The 14,490-nt window shown below is 42.1% G+C and overlaps 1 protein-coding gene across 3 annotated transcripts in view; it reads right to left on the reverse strand.

The window, feature by feature from the left end:
* Positions 1-327: 327 nt before the first annotated feature.
* E(Pc) (Enhancer of Polycomb) overlaps positions 328-14,490 on the reverse strand; it is a 168,126-nt gene continuing 153,963 nt past the window's right edge. For all 3 annotated transcript variants that reach the window (XM_076192557.1, XM_076192556.1, XM_076192558.1), the window contains 2 exons: positions 5,184-5,306; positions 328-1,864 (listed from right to left, as the gene is read on the reverse strand). In XM_076192557.1, the coding sequence (XP_076048672.1) occupies positions 613-1,864; positions 5,184-5,306 (1,375 nt within the window). In that variant the 3' untranslated portion in view covers positions 328-612. The remainder of the gene's footprint in view (positions 1,865-5,183; positions 5,307-14,490) is intronic.

Consider the following 14,490-nt stretch of genomic DNA (forward strand, 5'->3'; position numbering starts at 1 on the left):
AAGATGCATAAATTTGTGGGAAAAAAAAAAAAAAAAAAAAAAAAAAAAAAAAAAATTGTGGTGCACATCACCAAACAAATCTATGGCAAAATCTAATAAATGATATGAGGATGGGGCCCCATGAGCACAGCTCTCACCCTGTATATTACAATTATATAAAAATATATCCACATGAACAAGATTACAAAAGCAAACATGAAACATGCTTATTTTCTACTTAAAATATAAACTTTATACATATAAATAACAACATTTTTTATTTCCATCTTTTCAAAATAGTGGATAACAACTTGTTAGTAGGGTGGGTGGTCATGCAATACACAAAACCACTTCTATTATTTTATTTGTACTTTCAACCTATGTACAGTTGGAAAATTTCATTGAGCAAATAAAACATGGACATGGCAAGCTGGTTGGTTAGTGCCTCTTTGCTGGATGCTACTTAAAGGAACCCAGGAAACAGTGCGTTCAGGACTCAATAAAACACCATCGCACTTTTAATAATCAACATCTCTATTTTCTTGTGCATTTCAGTATAAAAATAAGTTAAGGACATGAAAAAAAATAAAAAAAGACACAACAAGAAATTTTCACAATAAGTTTTTGTAATTCTCAGGTTTCATGAAACATGAAATTATCTACCTTAGCACACTTAGAGCCATCAAGAGAATTGTTGGGTCCATTTGCTAGGACTGTGGAATTGTTGCTGTTGCTGCCATTACTTTCACTATTAGGTAGGCTGTCATTTGTCCTGCTGGCTGCATATAATTTTTGAGACACCAAATTATTGGAACTACTAATAACATTACTACCATTATTTTTGTTATTAGACAACAAGAGTCCACTGGGAAGAGATTTAGAGCCTAAGCAAGCGTCCTGCTGTTGGCCAAGCACTGCACACGATGACGATGATGAAGACGAAGATGACATTTTACTTTCCAAATCATTATCACTGACTGCGGTCCCACTGTTTCTGTCTACTGCAATGGACCCACCACTTTGAGAGGCACACATTACACTGTTACTTAGACTAGTCACTATGGAGGAAGTTGATGAAGAAATGGAAGTTGAGGTGGTTGAAGAAGTTGTGAAAGAAGAGCCAGAAGAAGTGCAGAAAGTCAAGGAAGAAGAGGAGGAAGATGTGTTGGTGTTGGTAGTGGTAATGGTTGTGGTAGTAATGGTGGTAGTGGAGGAGGAGATAGATTGGGAAGAAGTAGAGGTGCCAGCCTCACCCGTTACATTGCTTGTACTAATTTCCAGCCCAGATACTGCCAGAGGTACTATACTTGTTGAATCATGAACCAAGAATTTTGAAGAGGGCTGCACATTAAAGTCATGGGAGGAATGTACTTGTGGCAATCTCATCCTACTGCTCCAAGCCCATTCTACATCTGAGAGTTCTTCAAGATCAACTTTTTCAGTTTTTCCACTACTACCCCGTCCTCCATCTCCTGCTGTTAATGCCAATCCTCCATTCCCTGTTCCTTTTATTTCTTCACTACCACTATCACTCTCAGCCACACTTGATGCACTGACATCTGTTAAAATGTCCACTTCTAGACCATCTCCCAGAATGACACCACTACTGTTGCCTGCTAAGAGATCATCCCATTCCGAAGGTACTGTTACTTCCAAGTCTGTCACCATCCCCACTGACTCCCCTTCAAGAACTTCAGCTGTAATGAACACAGAGGACGGTACTGTCGAAGTAGTAGCCAAATCTATTTCTTCTCCATTATTTGTCGACGAGGAGTTAAGGTTGACTACATCTGGAGAGAGGGTGACAGGAACACCCACAGTTTCAACATCAATCTCCACATCCGTGTCATTGTCTTCTGGAGGGGAGCTGGGACAGTAGTGTGGCCTGGTGTAATAAGGGATATCATTCATTAATCTAATATCTACAAATGACCATATCTTAGCCATAAACTGGTATTTAAAAGTAGCCAATATTGTATATCCACAGTAATAATATAAAAATAATCCAAATCATCCATTCCAGCATCTATAAAATTTATCAAACCACCTGTAAATTACTAAATGAAATTAAGAACATAAATAGATACATATACCAAAGGCTTTTTTCTCCCTTACATGGGGTGTAGCCAAAAAGAAAAAGGCATATAAACCACTCCCATCCATTCCATCCCCTACATACTCCACTCCCCTCTACCCTCCTCCCTCCCTCTCATCTTGGGACCTCTGGATGACAGGTCATCCCTTCATCTTGTTCACTGCCCTGGGTCAGAAGCAGTGTTGCAAGACACAGCACATCCACAGCAAGGCCGCTTCATTAAATCGGCGACCCCCCCATCTACATCCCCTCGTGCAGAAAAGGAGAAGACAGAAATCCCTTCAGGCTGCGTCAATTTATTTCTCATACATACTCCTTCACCCCCCTCCCCCACACCCTCCCCCTCATGCATCACAGCATCATCCATACACAACACTTCTCCATTCATCCCGATCTTCTGTTACAAGGGAGGCAGCCAGTCAAAAGTCATAATTCCACTCTCACCCATTTCAGCCCCACCCCCTCCCTCCCTCCTTTTCTTGGCTCCTCATGGATGACAGGTCATCCCTGCATCTCACCCATTGTCCTGGGTCATTAGCAATGTAGCAAGACACAGCATAACTCTACAATAAATTTCATATTCAATCTTAAAATATGTTCCCTAAACAGGATCAACCCCATGGGCAAAGTATTTCAATCATCTATCTATACCTTTGCATGAGGGGGGAGTGGGTTGGGGATAGGAGGGGAGGGAATATGTGTGAAAAATAAATTGATGCACCCTGAGGGGATTTCTCAGTCTTCTCAATTTTCTGCATGTGGGGACAGAGAGGGGGGTCGACGATTTAATGAAGCGGCCTTGCTGTGTATGTGCAGTCTTGCAACACTGCTTCTGACCCAGGGCAGTGGGCGAGATGCAGGGATGACCCATCATCCAGAAGCCAAGAAAAGAGGGAGGGAGGGATGGTGAGTGGGAGTGGAGTATGTGGGGATGAAAAGGGTGGGAGTGGATTTATGCCTTTGACTTTGGCTACCTTCCTTGTAAGGGGGAAAAAGGCTGTTGGTATATGTATGTATATGTATCTATACCAAAAGGGAGGTAGCCAGTCAAGGCATGCACCCGCCTTCCACTCATCTCATACCCATTTGTTTTAAGTTTCATTTTAGCTCCTTGCCCCCTGCCCACTACCTGAGGCAGAAGCAATGCAGGAACACACAGCACCACCACAGTATACACCAACTGCTGGAGGTTTACCTCTCTTGCTTCATTTACATGCCCTCCATCCTCATCTACTCACATGTAATTACAAAAAATGAGGAGGAATCAATTTGGGTCACATCAATTTATCATCCATTCACAACTATTCTCCACTCAAACCTATCTCTTACTCTTTCCCTTCCCTGGTCAATTAAATATTTTCCTTTTACCAGACTCCCTTCATTCTCAGTCTTCCCCTCAAGTTCACTCCATCCACCTCAGCCTTCCTCACTCTTTGCTTGTCCTTCTTCACTCATTCTTTCTATATTGTACAGTGCTCAACAAATGCTAGGGTTGCATTGGACCAATGCAATGTTGAAAATGGAAACACTCTTGAGGGAGTTTTCACACCATTTGAATGTGCCAACCAACATAGCATTGTGGGTGGAGCTAATCATCTCGCTACTGTGGGGGAGGATTTGTACCATGAGTGTCCCATGCGTCCCTACCTCTCAACCTCTTCTGCTGCCTCTTCTAACCCTCAATGTTGTAAATATGGGCTCCAGTAAGGATTTATTGCAGGAAACCACTACCTAGATTGTACCCCTAAAGAAATCCAGTCCTACAACAAAGGAAATAGCCCCTGTTTAAGGGTGGGAAGAGGCTTCTTGACAGGTTGGTGAATCCGGTATTCAAGCACTGTGATCCTACAATTCATAGGTTTGAATTGACGCCTTGCCAAGTTGCTTAGGGTTACTTTCCTTGATTTTCCTTGCAGTCACCTGAGGATTAGACTCAACCTGACATTTTACAATTGTCTGGACCCTTTTCCTGGTCTTCATTGGCTTTCCAGGCCTCTTTTACTGAGTGGGAGTGTAGAGGTCACCCTCCTGGTGAAACATGGCCACCTAGCATCTAACACTTCATGACCACATGCCAACCTGTTCAGCTATTTCCTTCATTGTATGACTGGATTTCTTTGGGGCTACAATCTGGGCAATGGTTTCCTGCAATAAATCTTTACTAGAGTCCATACTCACAATACTATGAGGGTTAGATGAGGTGGACAGTTAGGGGTTGAGAGGCAGGGACACACACAGGACATTCGTGGCACAAATTCTCTCCCCACAGTGGCAAAACAACTGAGCATGTTGGCTTCTGACAGACTGATTAGCCCCACCCACAATGCTATGACAGACAGTGGCACATTCAGATGATACAGAAATTCACCCCCCCTTAAGGGTGTTTCCATTCTCAATATTGTACTGGTCCACTGTGGCCCTGCCAGACCAATCCTATATCAAGCATTGTATGTCCAAGCCATCCCAGTATTCTTTCATCAACCCTCTCAGCCAGCTCCCCTTCCACCACTGCTCTCTCCCTCCAATTCTCATTTTTCATTCAGTCCACTTTCATAACCCCACCAATATTTCTGAGGCACACCAAATACCTTCCCTTACATGCAATGTCTACCCTCTAAAGTGTCATAAGAATTATTACCCATTCTCTTTGTGTCCATTCCCAGATATCTATTTCACATGACACTTTTCATTCCCTCAAGACATTTACTTCCTTCACTCTACAATTTACATACACCCTCACTCCTTCATTTCCTACATGTAACTTAAATGTTTAAAATTATCCAATGCATTTAGCTCTTTTCCTATAAAACATATCTCCAACACACTGCCACCTTCACCTGTTGTACATCTGATCACATTATTTTTACTCCTATTTAATTTCCACTTTCTCCTCTTACATACCTTTCCAGATTCTACTTCTTTTGACCCTCTGACCCAGCCACAAGTACAGGTTTATCTAACAACTGGTTCACCTTCCACTCCCCTTCACTCTCTTTAGCTATCTCCAATCCACTGTCCAACAGCCTTGCTTTTGCATATCACCACATCTACAGAACATGACTTGGTCTAATACACTATAGTACATTTTCTATATTGAAAGGTCACTTACCATTCAGTTTTCACCTCATGGAGGAAATCATTGGTTGCTGTCAGGCCATTAGGTCCAACATCTTTGAAGTCCATTTTGGACCAAATATCATCTAAGGGAGTACTTATCCTATCTATCCATATCCTGTAAAATAAACAATCAAAGTAAGTTATATATATATATTCACACTCAATACTGCATACACAAATATAGATGGTTTAATACCAACAAAACTAGAGATTAATGAATATTTGAGACACTGCTTCATTCAAACCAAGCTATATGAAAGTATTTAAACTCAAACCAGAAAAAGAAAATATATGAAGGACCTGGAGAAGACAATTTTGGAGTCATGATAGATGAAAAATTTACAGTGAAGTGGTAAGGTGGAACTGGAAGTATATGACAAAAATAATATTTACTAAAATAAAAAATGAAGAGTGGAACAAGGGACATGGGAGGGACATTCCTCCCTCAAGGCAAGCATATCGAATGAAGTGGAATAAAGAGATTTAATAAATAATGCAACCAGACAATTAGAAGGGTTTATAAAGTGACTTCACTGTGAAATTAATTTGGGAAGACAGGGAGACAGAATGTAGAGAAGAATCATGTGGGCAAAATACTACTAAATAGAACAATGAACAATACGCAATGGGTGAAAAACCCAACATAATACACATACATACGATGGGGTGCTGAAAAGTTCCTGGCTTTGGGTAAAAGAAAATACAGGAAGATCAGTTATGATTTTATTCAACATATTCCCCTCTCAGATTCACACACTTATTACAACGGTCCTTCAGTTAAAAAGTTGGGCCTCAACAGGTCTCTGTAGCAGCAATCCCTTCCAAATCGGAGTGAAATTTTGTTCCCCCGAGATATTTCTTCAGTTATGGAAAGTGGTGATAGTCAGAGGGGGCGTCTGGGGAATAAGGCGGGTGGTCTACCAATTTGAAGCCAAAGCCATGTATTTTCCATAGAGTTTCTTGTGCTGTGTGTGCTGGTGCACTGTCCTGCAAAAAGAGGACACCACGGCTCAGCTTTCCACGGCATTTCTGCTTCAAAGCTTCATGCAATTTGTCCAACATAGACATGTAGAATTCTGCGTTGATAGTGTGACCCTTTGGCAGGTATTTATGAGGAGTACTCCATCTTTGTCCCTGAACACTGAAGCCAGTGCCTTTCCAGCTGATTTCTGGATCTAAAACTTCTTGGGACGTGGTGAACCGCTGTGTCACCACTCCATTGATTGCTGTTTGGTCAGGGGATCATAGTGATGAAACAAAGTTTCATCCATGGTGACTAAACGAGCCATAAAATCGGCCATCCCCACTGTAAACTGGTCCAAAATCACCTTTGATGTTGTCACTCTGATGTGCTTCTGATCTGCATTCAGGCATTTCAGCACCCATTTTGTGGAAAGCTTTCTCATGTCCAGAATGTTGTGGATGATGTGCCCAACTCCTTCATGGGAAATCCCTAGAGTCTCAGCTATGACTTTAGCTGAAATCCTGCAGTCCTTGAGAATCTTGACATGCACAGTGTCGGCTTTCTCCTCTGTGGTTGCGGAAATTGGCCGTCCTGAACGGGGTTCATCTGAACCTCAAAATGACCAGTCCAAAACCTTGACATCCACATTTTCACTGTAGAGTATGATGGGCAGTCATCCTTCATCTCGCCATGGATTTCTGCCGCCCCTTTGCCTTGCAAGAAGAGGAACTACATAACCGCCTGTGCTTCAAATTTTACCAAAATCCACTGTAGGCACTGCCATGATGTGTTGAACCTGCAGAAAAGAAAGATATATTGTGTACAGTAAGTCTTCGTTATACAGTACATATGCGTTCCTGAAAACCTTACCGCAAATTGAAATTACCGTATACCGAAACGTGGGAAGAGAATGATTGTTGTGGTGGCCACACAGCGTGGTGACATTATGGTATGGTGTAAACAAAACATGAGCGGATACCGTATCTGTGAATTTACTGGATAAAGAATTACCGTATAAGGAGGACTCACTGTACCATCATGCTTTTTTTGGTCTACCTTCTAAATATTTCTCCTAGCTCCCCTGTAAAAGTAATAGCTCTACCAGGAACTTTTCAGCATCCCCTCACATACCAAAGGTTTTTTCCCCCTTACATGGGAGGTAGCCAAAAAACAGTGGCATAGAAACCACTCCCATCCATTCCATCCCCTACATACTCCACTCCCCTTTACCCTCTTCCCTCCCTCTTATCTTGGCACCTCCTGGATGATGGATCATCCCTGCATCTTGTCCACTGCCATGGGTCAGAAGCAGTGTCACAAGACACAGCACATCCACAGCACGGCTGTTATTAAATTGGCAATCCCCCTCTCTCCGTTCCCTTATGCAGAAAAGGAGAAGACAGGGAGAAATCCCTTTGGGCTGCATAAATTTATATATCATACATACTCCCTCACCCCAACCCCATCATGCATCACAGCATCATCCATAAACAACCATTCTCCATTCACCCCTATCTTCTGTCCTCTCCCGTTCTTCCTCAACAGACATTCCCCTTCTTCCCAATGCCTCCTACCCCATCCATCCATCTCATCCTAGGTCAATCCCTCATGTTCTCTCCTTCCACCTCTGCCTTCCACACCTCTTTTACTAATCTTTCTTCATTCCTTCTTTCCATGTCTAAATCAAATACTTTTTCATGAACCCTGTCTCCCAGCTCCCTTTCCACCAATGTTCTCCTCCTCACCTCCTCATTTCCTACTTTATCTAGCCTAGTAACCCCTATCATACTTCTCAAGCATTTCATCTCAAACACATTCAAACTCCTTCTCTCTTCCTCTATTATGTTCCATATTTCTGCCCCGTACAGTGCTGTCGGCACAATCACTCCTTCGTATAACATCCTCTTAGCATTAATTCCTAATGTCTATTTCTCATTACACTTTTTAATCCACAAAGGCATTTACTAGCTTCTCACAATCTACATTCTACCTCCACCTCCACTTCTCTCTTTCCTGCCACATTCACATCCAAGTATCTAAAACTATCCACTTTCTCCAGTCTCTCTCCCTTAATACTCACTTCCAATCTGCTGCCACTTTCTCCCTTGTAAATCTCATCACCTTACTTTTGCCCACATTTATCTTCAATTTCCTTCTTTTGCACACCTTCCTAAACTCTGTCACTAACTTCCTCAACGCCTCCTCTGATCCTGCTACAAGTGCATTGTCATCAGCAAACAACAACTGGCTTATTTCCCACTTTTCTCCATTTTCTTTAACCATCTCCAATCCCTGACCCACTACCCTTGCCTTCACCTCTTCCATCACCCCATCCATGTATAAAATTAACAGCCAGGGCGACATAACACATCTCTAATGAAGTCCCACCTTTACCTCAAACCATTCACTCACTCCATTTCTAATCCTAACACAAGCTCTACTACTCTCATAAAAACTTTTGACTGCTCTTAACAGTTTTCCTCCTATCCCATATATCTACAATACCTCCCACAGTGCCTTCTGTATACCCTGTCATAAGCCTTTTCCAGATCCATACAAGCCCAAAATACATCCTTACCTTTTCCTAAAGCTTTCTCACAAATCTGTCTTACCACAAAAACTTGATCTATGCAACCCCTACCTGTCCTAAAACCACACTGTTCCTCACCAATTATTCTCTCTGTTCCTCTCCTAATCCTCTCAATCAAGACCCTCCCATAAGCCTTCCCAAATACACTTAACAAACTGATCCCTCTGAAACTACTACATTCACACTTGTCCCCTTTTCCCCTTGAAAAGTGTAACTATACAGGCACTCCTCCAGCCAGTCCACTAAGAGTACCTCCTGTTTTCAGACATTCTGCATGACATCCAACCCATGCCTTACCTGCTCTCATCATCCTAACAGCTGCTTTCACTTCATCTTTCTTTATTTCTACTCTAATTTCCTCACTCATCACAGACATTTTCTTAGCACTTCCCACTGCAACTACCTTTCCCTCCCTATCTCCTTCACATTTGAGCAACTCCTTAAAATACTCTGCATATCTTCCTCTCAATGCCTCCTCTTCCATTATCATCTCTCCATCTGCACCTTTTACCTTTTCTTCTCTACTTGACTCACCTCCTCTTCCTCTCTTAATTTTTTCCCACAACACTTTTTTATTTCAAAATGTTCTGTTGTACTCTTAACCCATTTCACATCTGCTCTCCTCTTTGCCTCCTTTATCTTATGCTTTACTTCTCTTTACTTTCCTTCGTCTAAATTTGTAACCAATCTATGAAAGCCTGCTTCTTCTCTTCTACACCCTTCTTTGCTTCCTCATCCCACCACTCACTACCCTTCCGTCTATTTCATCCTCCTTGTTCCACACACCAACTTTGCACACCTTATGACTCCCTCCTTGAACCATCCCCATTCCTCCTCCACTCCTAGTTCTACTCTATCCTTCACTCCCTCCCACTCCTCTCTCAACTTCTTATACTCCTTTTATTTCTCATTTAAGCAGTTCACTCTAAGTACCTCCCTACCTTCTGCCCTTTTCCTCTTCCTCCACCTATCCTCCACTCTCAACTTACTTTCCACCAAAAAATGATCTGATATTCCCCCACTCTCTCCTTAGAACATGTACATCCTTAAGTTTTCCTACCGTACTCATGGTTACTACAATATAATCCATTAACGCTCTATCTACCACCCTTCCATCCACCATCCTCTCCTATGTGTACTTATGCTTGACTTGCTTCCTAAACACTGTATTTGCTATCAACTCTCTACTATGATTTCTACCTGGAACTCCATACTTCCTAATCACTATGTCTATTGGTTCATTTCCTACCCTAGCATTAAGGCCTCTCAATACTACATTGACATTTCTCCCTAATCACTCTATGCACTCATTTAAATCTATACAAAAAGCCTCCCTTTCCTCTACACTCTTCTCACTACTAGACCATGTGCAATTACGAAGACCTACATCTATTTTCCCAGTTTCATCTTCATCCACATTAACCTTAAAGAAACATACAGTCCACCACACACTTGCCTATCTCTTACTACTGTAGTCCCTTTTTTCCTCTTATCCTTCCTTCACTCCTGACACCCTTCCAACTACACTCCCAAACTCAAATTCGCCTCTCCCTTTCAACTTAGTTTCACTCATTGCCAACACTTCCATCTTTCTTTTCACAAGCATACTGCCCCATACAGTGCTGTCGGCACAATCACTCCTACATATCTTACCATCCATTCCCTAATGTCTATTTCTCATTACAATTTTTAATCCACCAAGGCATTAACTCGCTTCTCTCAATCTACATTCTACTTCCAACTCCGCTCCTCCCTTTCCTGCCACATTCCCACCCAAGTATCTAAAACTATCCAGTCTTCCTAAACACACTATTTGCTATCATTAACTCTCTAGACACATCTCCAGCATCAACTCTCCACTACAGTTTTTCCCTACAACTCCACACTTCCCAAACACTCCATCCATTGGTTCATTTCCTATCCTAGCATTAAGGTCTCCCAATACCACTATACTGACATTTCTCCTTAAACTCTCTATGCACTCATTTAAATCCACCCAAAAAGCCTCCCTTTCCTCTACACTCTTCTCACTACCAGGCCCATATGCACTTACAAAATCTCACATCACCCTTCCCAGTTTCACCTTTATTCACATTAACCTTGAAGAAATCTCCTTCCATACCACTACATGCTAACCTATCTCTTCATTTACTAGTATAGCCACCCCTTCTCTCCCTTGTCCTCTCTTCACTCCTGAGAACCTCCCAACTTCACTCTCAAACTCACACTCACCCCTCCCTTTCAACTTAGTTTCACTCAATACCAACACATCCATCTTTCTTTTCACATACTGCCTATCCTTTTACTCCCATCTGTACCACATACACACACATTAAAAGACCCAAACCTTAGGGTACTGATTGGAAAACTCCTAAACCCTTTGGGGCTACAGGGCTGCTTAGTCCTATCTCCATCCTGTTTCTTGTTGCCTCATACAACCCAAGTGGGAAGGCTTGGTGGCAGTATTCTTTTCCCCCACCACAGGTTTAAGTGAAAAAAAGGAAATGAAAATTCAGAGAAATGGTACAGGACAGTAACAAGGGGTGGGGGGACAGCATAACAGTGGGACAGTCACAGTAATAAAGTATCATTGTTTCTCTATGAACAGAGATTTCCTCTATCACAAATAAAATTATGTGTGGCTCTGGTTTCTATGGGTGTCCCATATAGACCCTAAAGTATCAACTGCATACAACTTAGCCATCACATATTATGTTTCTGTTTTATAATTTCATTACCCCTCTCTGTATTGGCTACATGTTACTGTGAAGTTCAAATCTGCTCAGTTGCATTTTGCTTATACTTTATGGTCTATATGGTGCATCCCTATGGACAAGAGCCACACATAATTTTGTCTGTAATAGAGAAAATTTCTATTCATAGAGAAATTATGCTACTTTATTTCAGTGCAACTATTCCTCCATTATGCTGCCCCCCCCCCCACCCCAACTCTTAATACTATCACTTTTCTGAACATACATTTCCTTTTTTCCTGAACCCTGTGGTGGGGAGAAAGAATACTGCCACCGAGAGTTCCCACTTGAGTCAAAAAAGGTGTGTGTGTGTGTGGGGGGGGGGATGTAGTTATTTTACCAAGGAAGAAGGCAGTGGAAGAGAAGTGAGCATTCACAGACTGGTTGGAAAGATGAAAAAAAATATGAGAAGTATAAGGGAAAATGGAGAGAAGCAAAACCAAAGATACATACACCACAGGCTTTTTCCCCCTTATAAGGTAGAAGAAGAAGAAGAAGAAGAGAAAAAAAAAAAAAAAAAATCTCCAACCCATTCTATCCCTATTGCACTCCACTCCACTCCTTAAACCGGTAACCACCCTCTCTGTCCCCTCATGCAGAAAAGGCGAAGGGGAGAAATCCCTTCGGGTTGCGTAAAATTATTCTCACACAGGCTTTCACATATTGGCTACAAATTAGGACGAGGGAATTGTATGAGAGGTACAAAGTAAAGAGAAGGGAAGTTAAGCATAAGATAAAGGAAGCAAAGAGGAAAGCAGATGTGAAATGGGGTAAGAGTATGACAAAATTTTGAAAGTAATAAAAAGATGTTTTGGAAAGAAATTAAAAGAGGAAGAGGAGGCAAATCAAATAGAGAAGAAAAGGTAAAAGGTGCAGATGGAGAGATGATAATGGAAGAGAAGGCAGTGAGAGGAAGGTGGGCAGAGTATTTTAGGGAGTTGCTAAATGTGAAGGATGATAGGGAGGGAAAGGTAGCTGCAGTGGGAAGTGCTAAGAAAATGAAAGTGATGAGTGAGGAAAATGGAGGAGAAATTAGGAAAGATGAAGTGAAAGCAGCTGTTAGGATGATGAGAGCAGGTGAGGCACCTGGGTTAGATGGATGCCATGCAGATTTCTTCAGTTATGGTGGACTGGCTGGTGAGGTTATTTAATGTTTGTTTAACCCCTTCCATATGGTGATGCCTACATAGGCATCATGAGGAGCAAATGGGTACGCGAGGATGCTGATGTCGGTGTCTTGATTATATTTATTGTAGTTGTACCTGTGTAACCCCCATACTCTGTAAACTGGCTTCATCATATTTTCTATGGTTATCAAAATTCACGGGTGAAAGAGAGAACGATCGATACAGCAGTGACTTTATTTTCTATAATGCGAGTATTATGACGCAACATTGTACGTCTGGCAGCTAATGCTGCCCGCGAGATTTTGGCCCGGAGTGAAGTGGTTAACCACTTCAATACGGGACTTAAATCTCGCGGGCAGCAGCAAATGCCAGCCGTATGACGTAACGTAATAATATTCGCATCATAAAATATAGTCGCCGCTTATATCGATCGTTCTCTCTTTCACCCGCGAATTTTGAAAACCACAGAGAATGGGATTCAGGGCGCATTTGGGAGAATGTAAAAACACAGGGGCGACTACAATAAATATAATCAAGACGCCGATATGGCAGCGTCGCGAATCCACTTGCTCCTCATGACGCCTACGTGTGCGGCACCGTATGGAAGGGGTTAAGAGAGGGTAGAGCGCCGGATGACTGGAGAAGTGCCTGTATAGTTCTGCTTTACAAGGGAAAGGGGGACAAGTGTGAGTGCATTAGTTTAGAGGGATCAGCTTGTTGAGTCTAGTTGGGAAGGTTTATGGGAAGATCTTGATTGAGAGGATTAGGAGAGGAACAGAGGGAGTAATTGGTAAGGAAGTGTGGTTTTAGGACAGGTAGTGGGTTGTGTAGATCAGATTTTTGTGGTAAGACAGATATTTGAGAAAGCTATAGGAAAAGGTAAGGATGTTTTTTGGGCTTTTATGGATTTGGAAAAGGCTTATGACAGAGTAGACAGGAAGGCACTGTGGGAGGTACTGCAGATATATGGGATAGGAGGAAAGCTGTTAAGAGCAGTCAAGAGTTTTTGCAAGAGTAGTAGATCTTGTGTTAGGATTAGAAATGGAGAGAGTGAATGGTTTGAGGTAAAGGTGTTCAATTTATACATAGATGAGGTAGTGCAAGAGGTCAATGCAAGGGTATAGGGTCAGGGGTTGGAGATGATAAAAGAAAATGGAGAAAAGTGGGAAATAAGTCAGTTGTTGTTTGCTGACGACACTGCGTTTGTAGCAGGATCAGAGGAGGGATTGAGGAAGTTAGTGACAGAGTTTGAGAAGGTGTGTGAAAGAAGAAAGCTAAAGATAAATGTGGGTAAAAGTAAGGTGATGAGATGTACAAGGGGAGAGAGTGACATCTGGCTGGAAGTGAGCAATATCGAAGAGAGACTGGAGGAAGTGGATAGATTTAGATACTTGGGTGTGAATGTGGCAGGAAAGGGAGGAGTGGAGGTGGAGGTAGAATGTAGATTGAAAGAAGCTAGTAAATGCCTTGGTGGATTAAAAAGTGTAATGAGAAATAGACATTTGGGAATGGATGCTAAGAGGATGTTATATGAAGGAGTGATTGTGTCAACAGCACTGAATGGGGCAGAAACATGGAACATAAGAGAGGAAGAGAGGAGTTTGAATGTGTTTGAGATGAGGTGTCTGAGAAGTATGGGAGGGGTTACTAGGCTAGATAGAGTGAGAAATGAGGTGAGGAGGAAAACAGAGGTGGAAATGTAGCTGGGAGGTAGGGTGGATGAAAGAGTATTAGGTTGGTTTGGACACATGGAAAGAATGAGTGAAGAAAGATTAGTAAAAGAAGTGTGGAAGGCAGAGGTGGAAAGGAGTGAATATGAGATGGATGAGATGGAGTAAAAGGGGCATTACAAAAGAGAGGAATGT

Source organism: Oratosquilla oratoria, chromosome 11, assembly GCF_046742065.1.
Source record: "Oratosquilla oratoria isolate Oo_2021 chromosome 11, ASM4674206v1, whole genome shotgun sequence".
NCBI classification, from domain to species: domain Eukaryota; kingdom Metazoa; phylum Arthropoda; class Malacostraca; order Stomatopoda; family Squillidae; genus Oratosquilla; species Oratosquilla oratoria.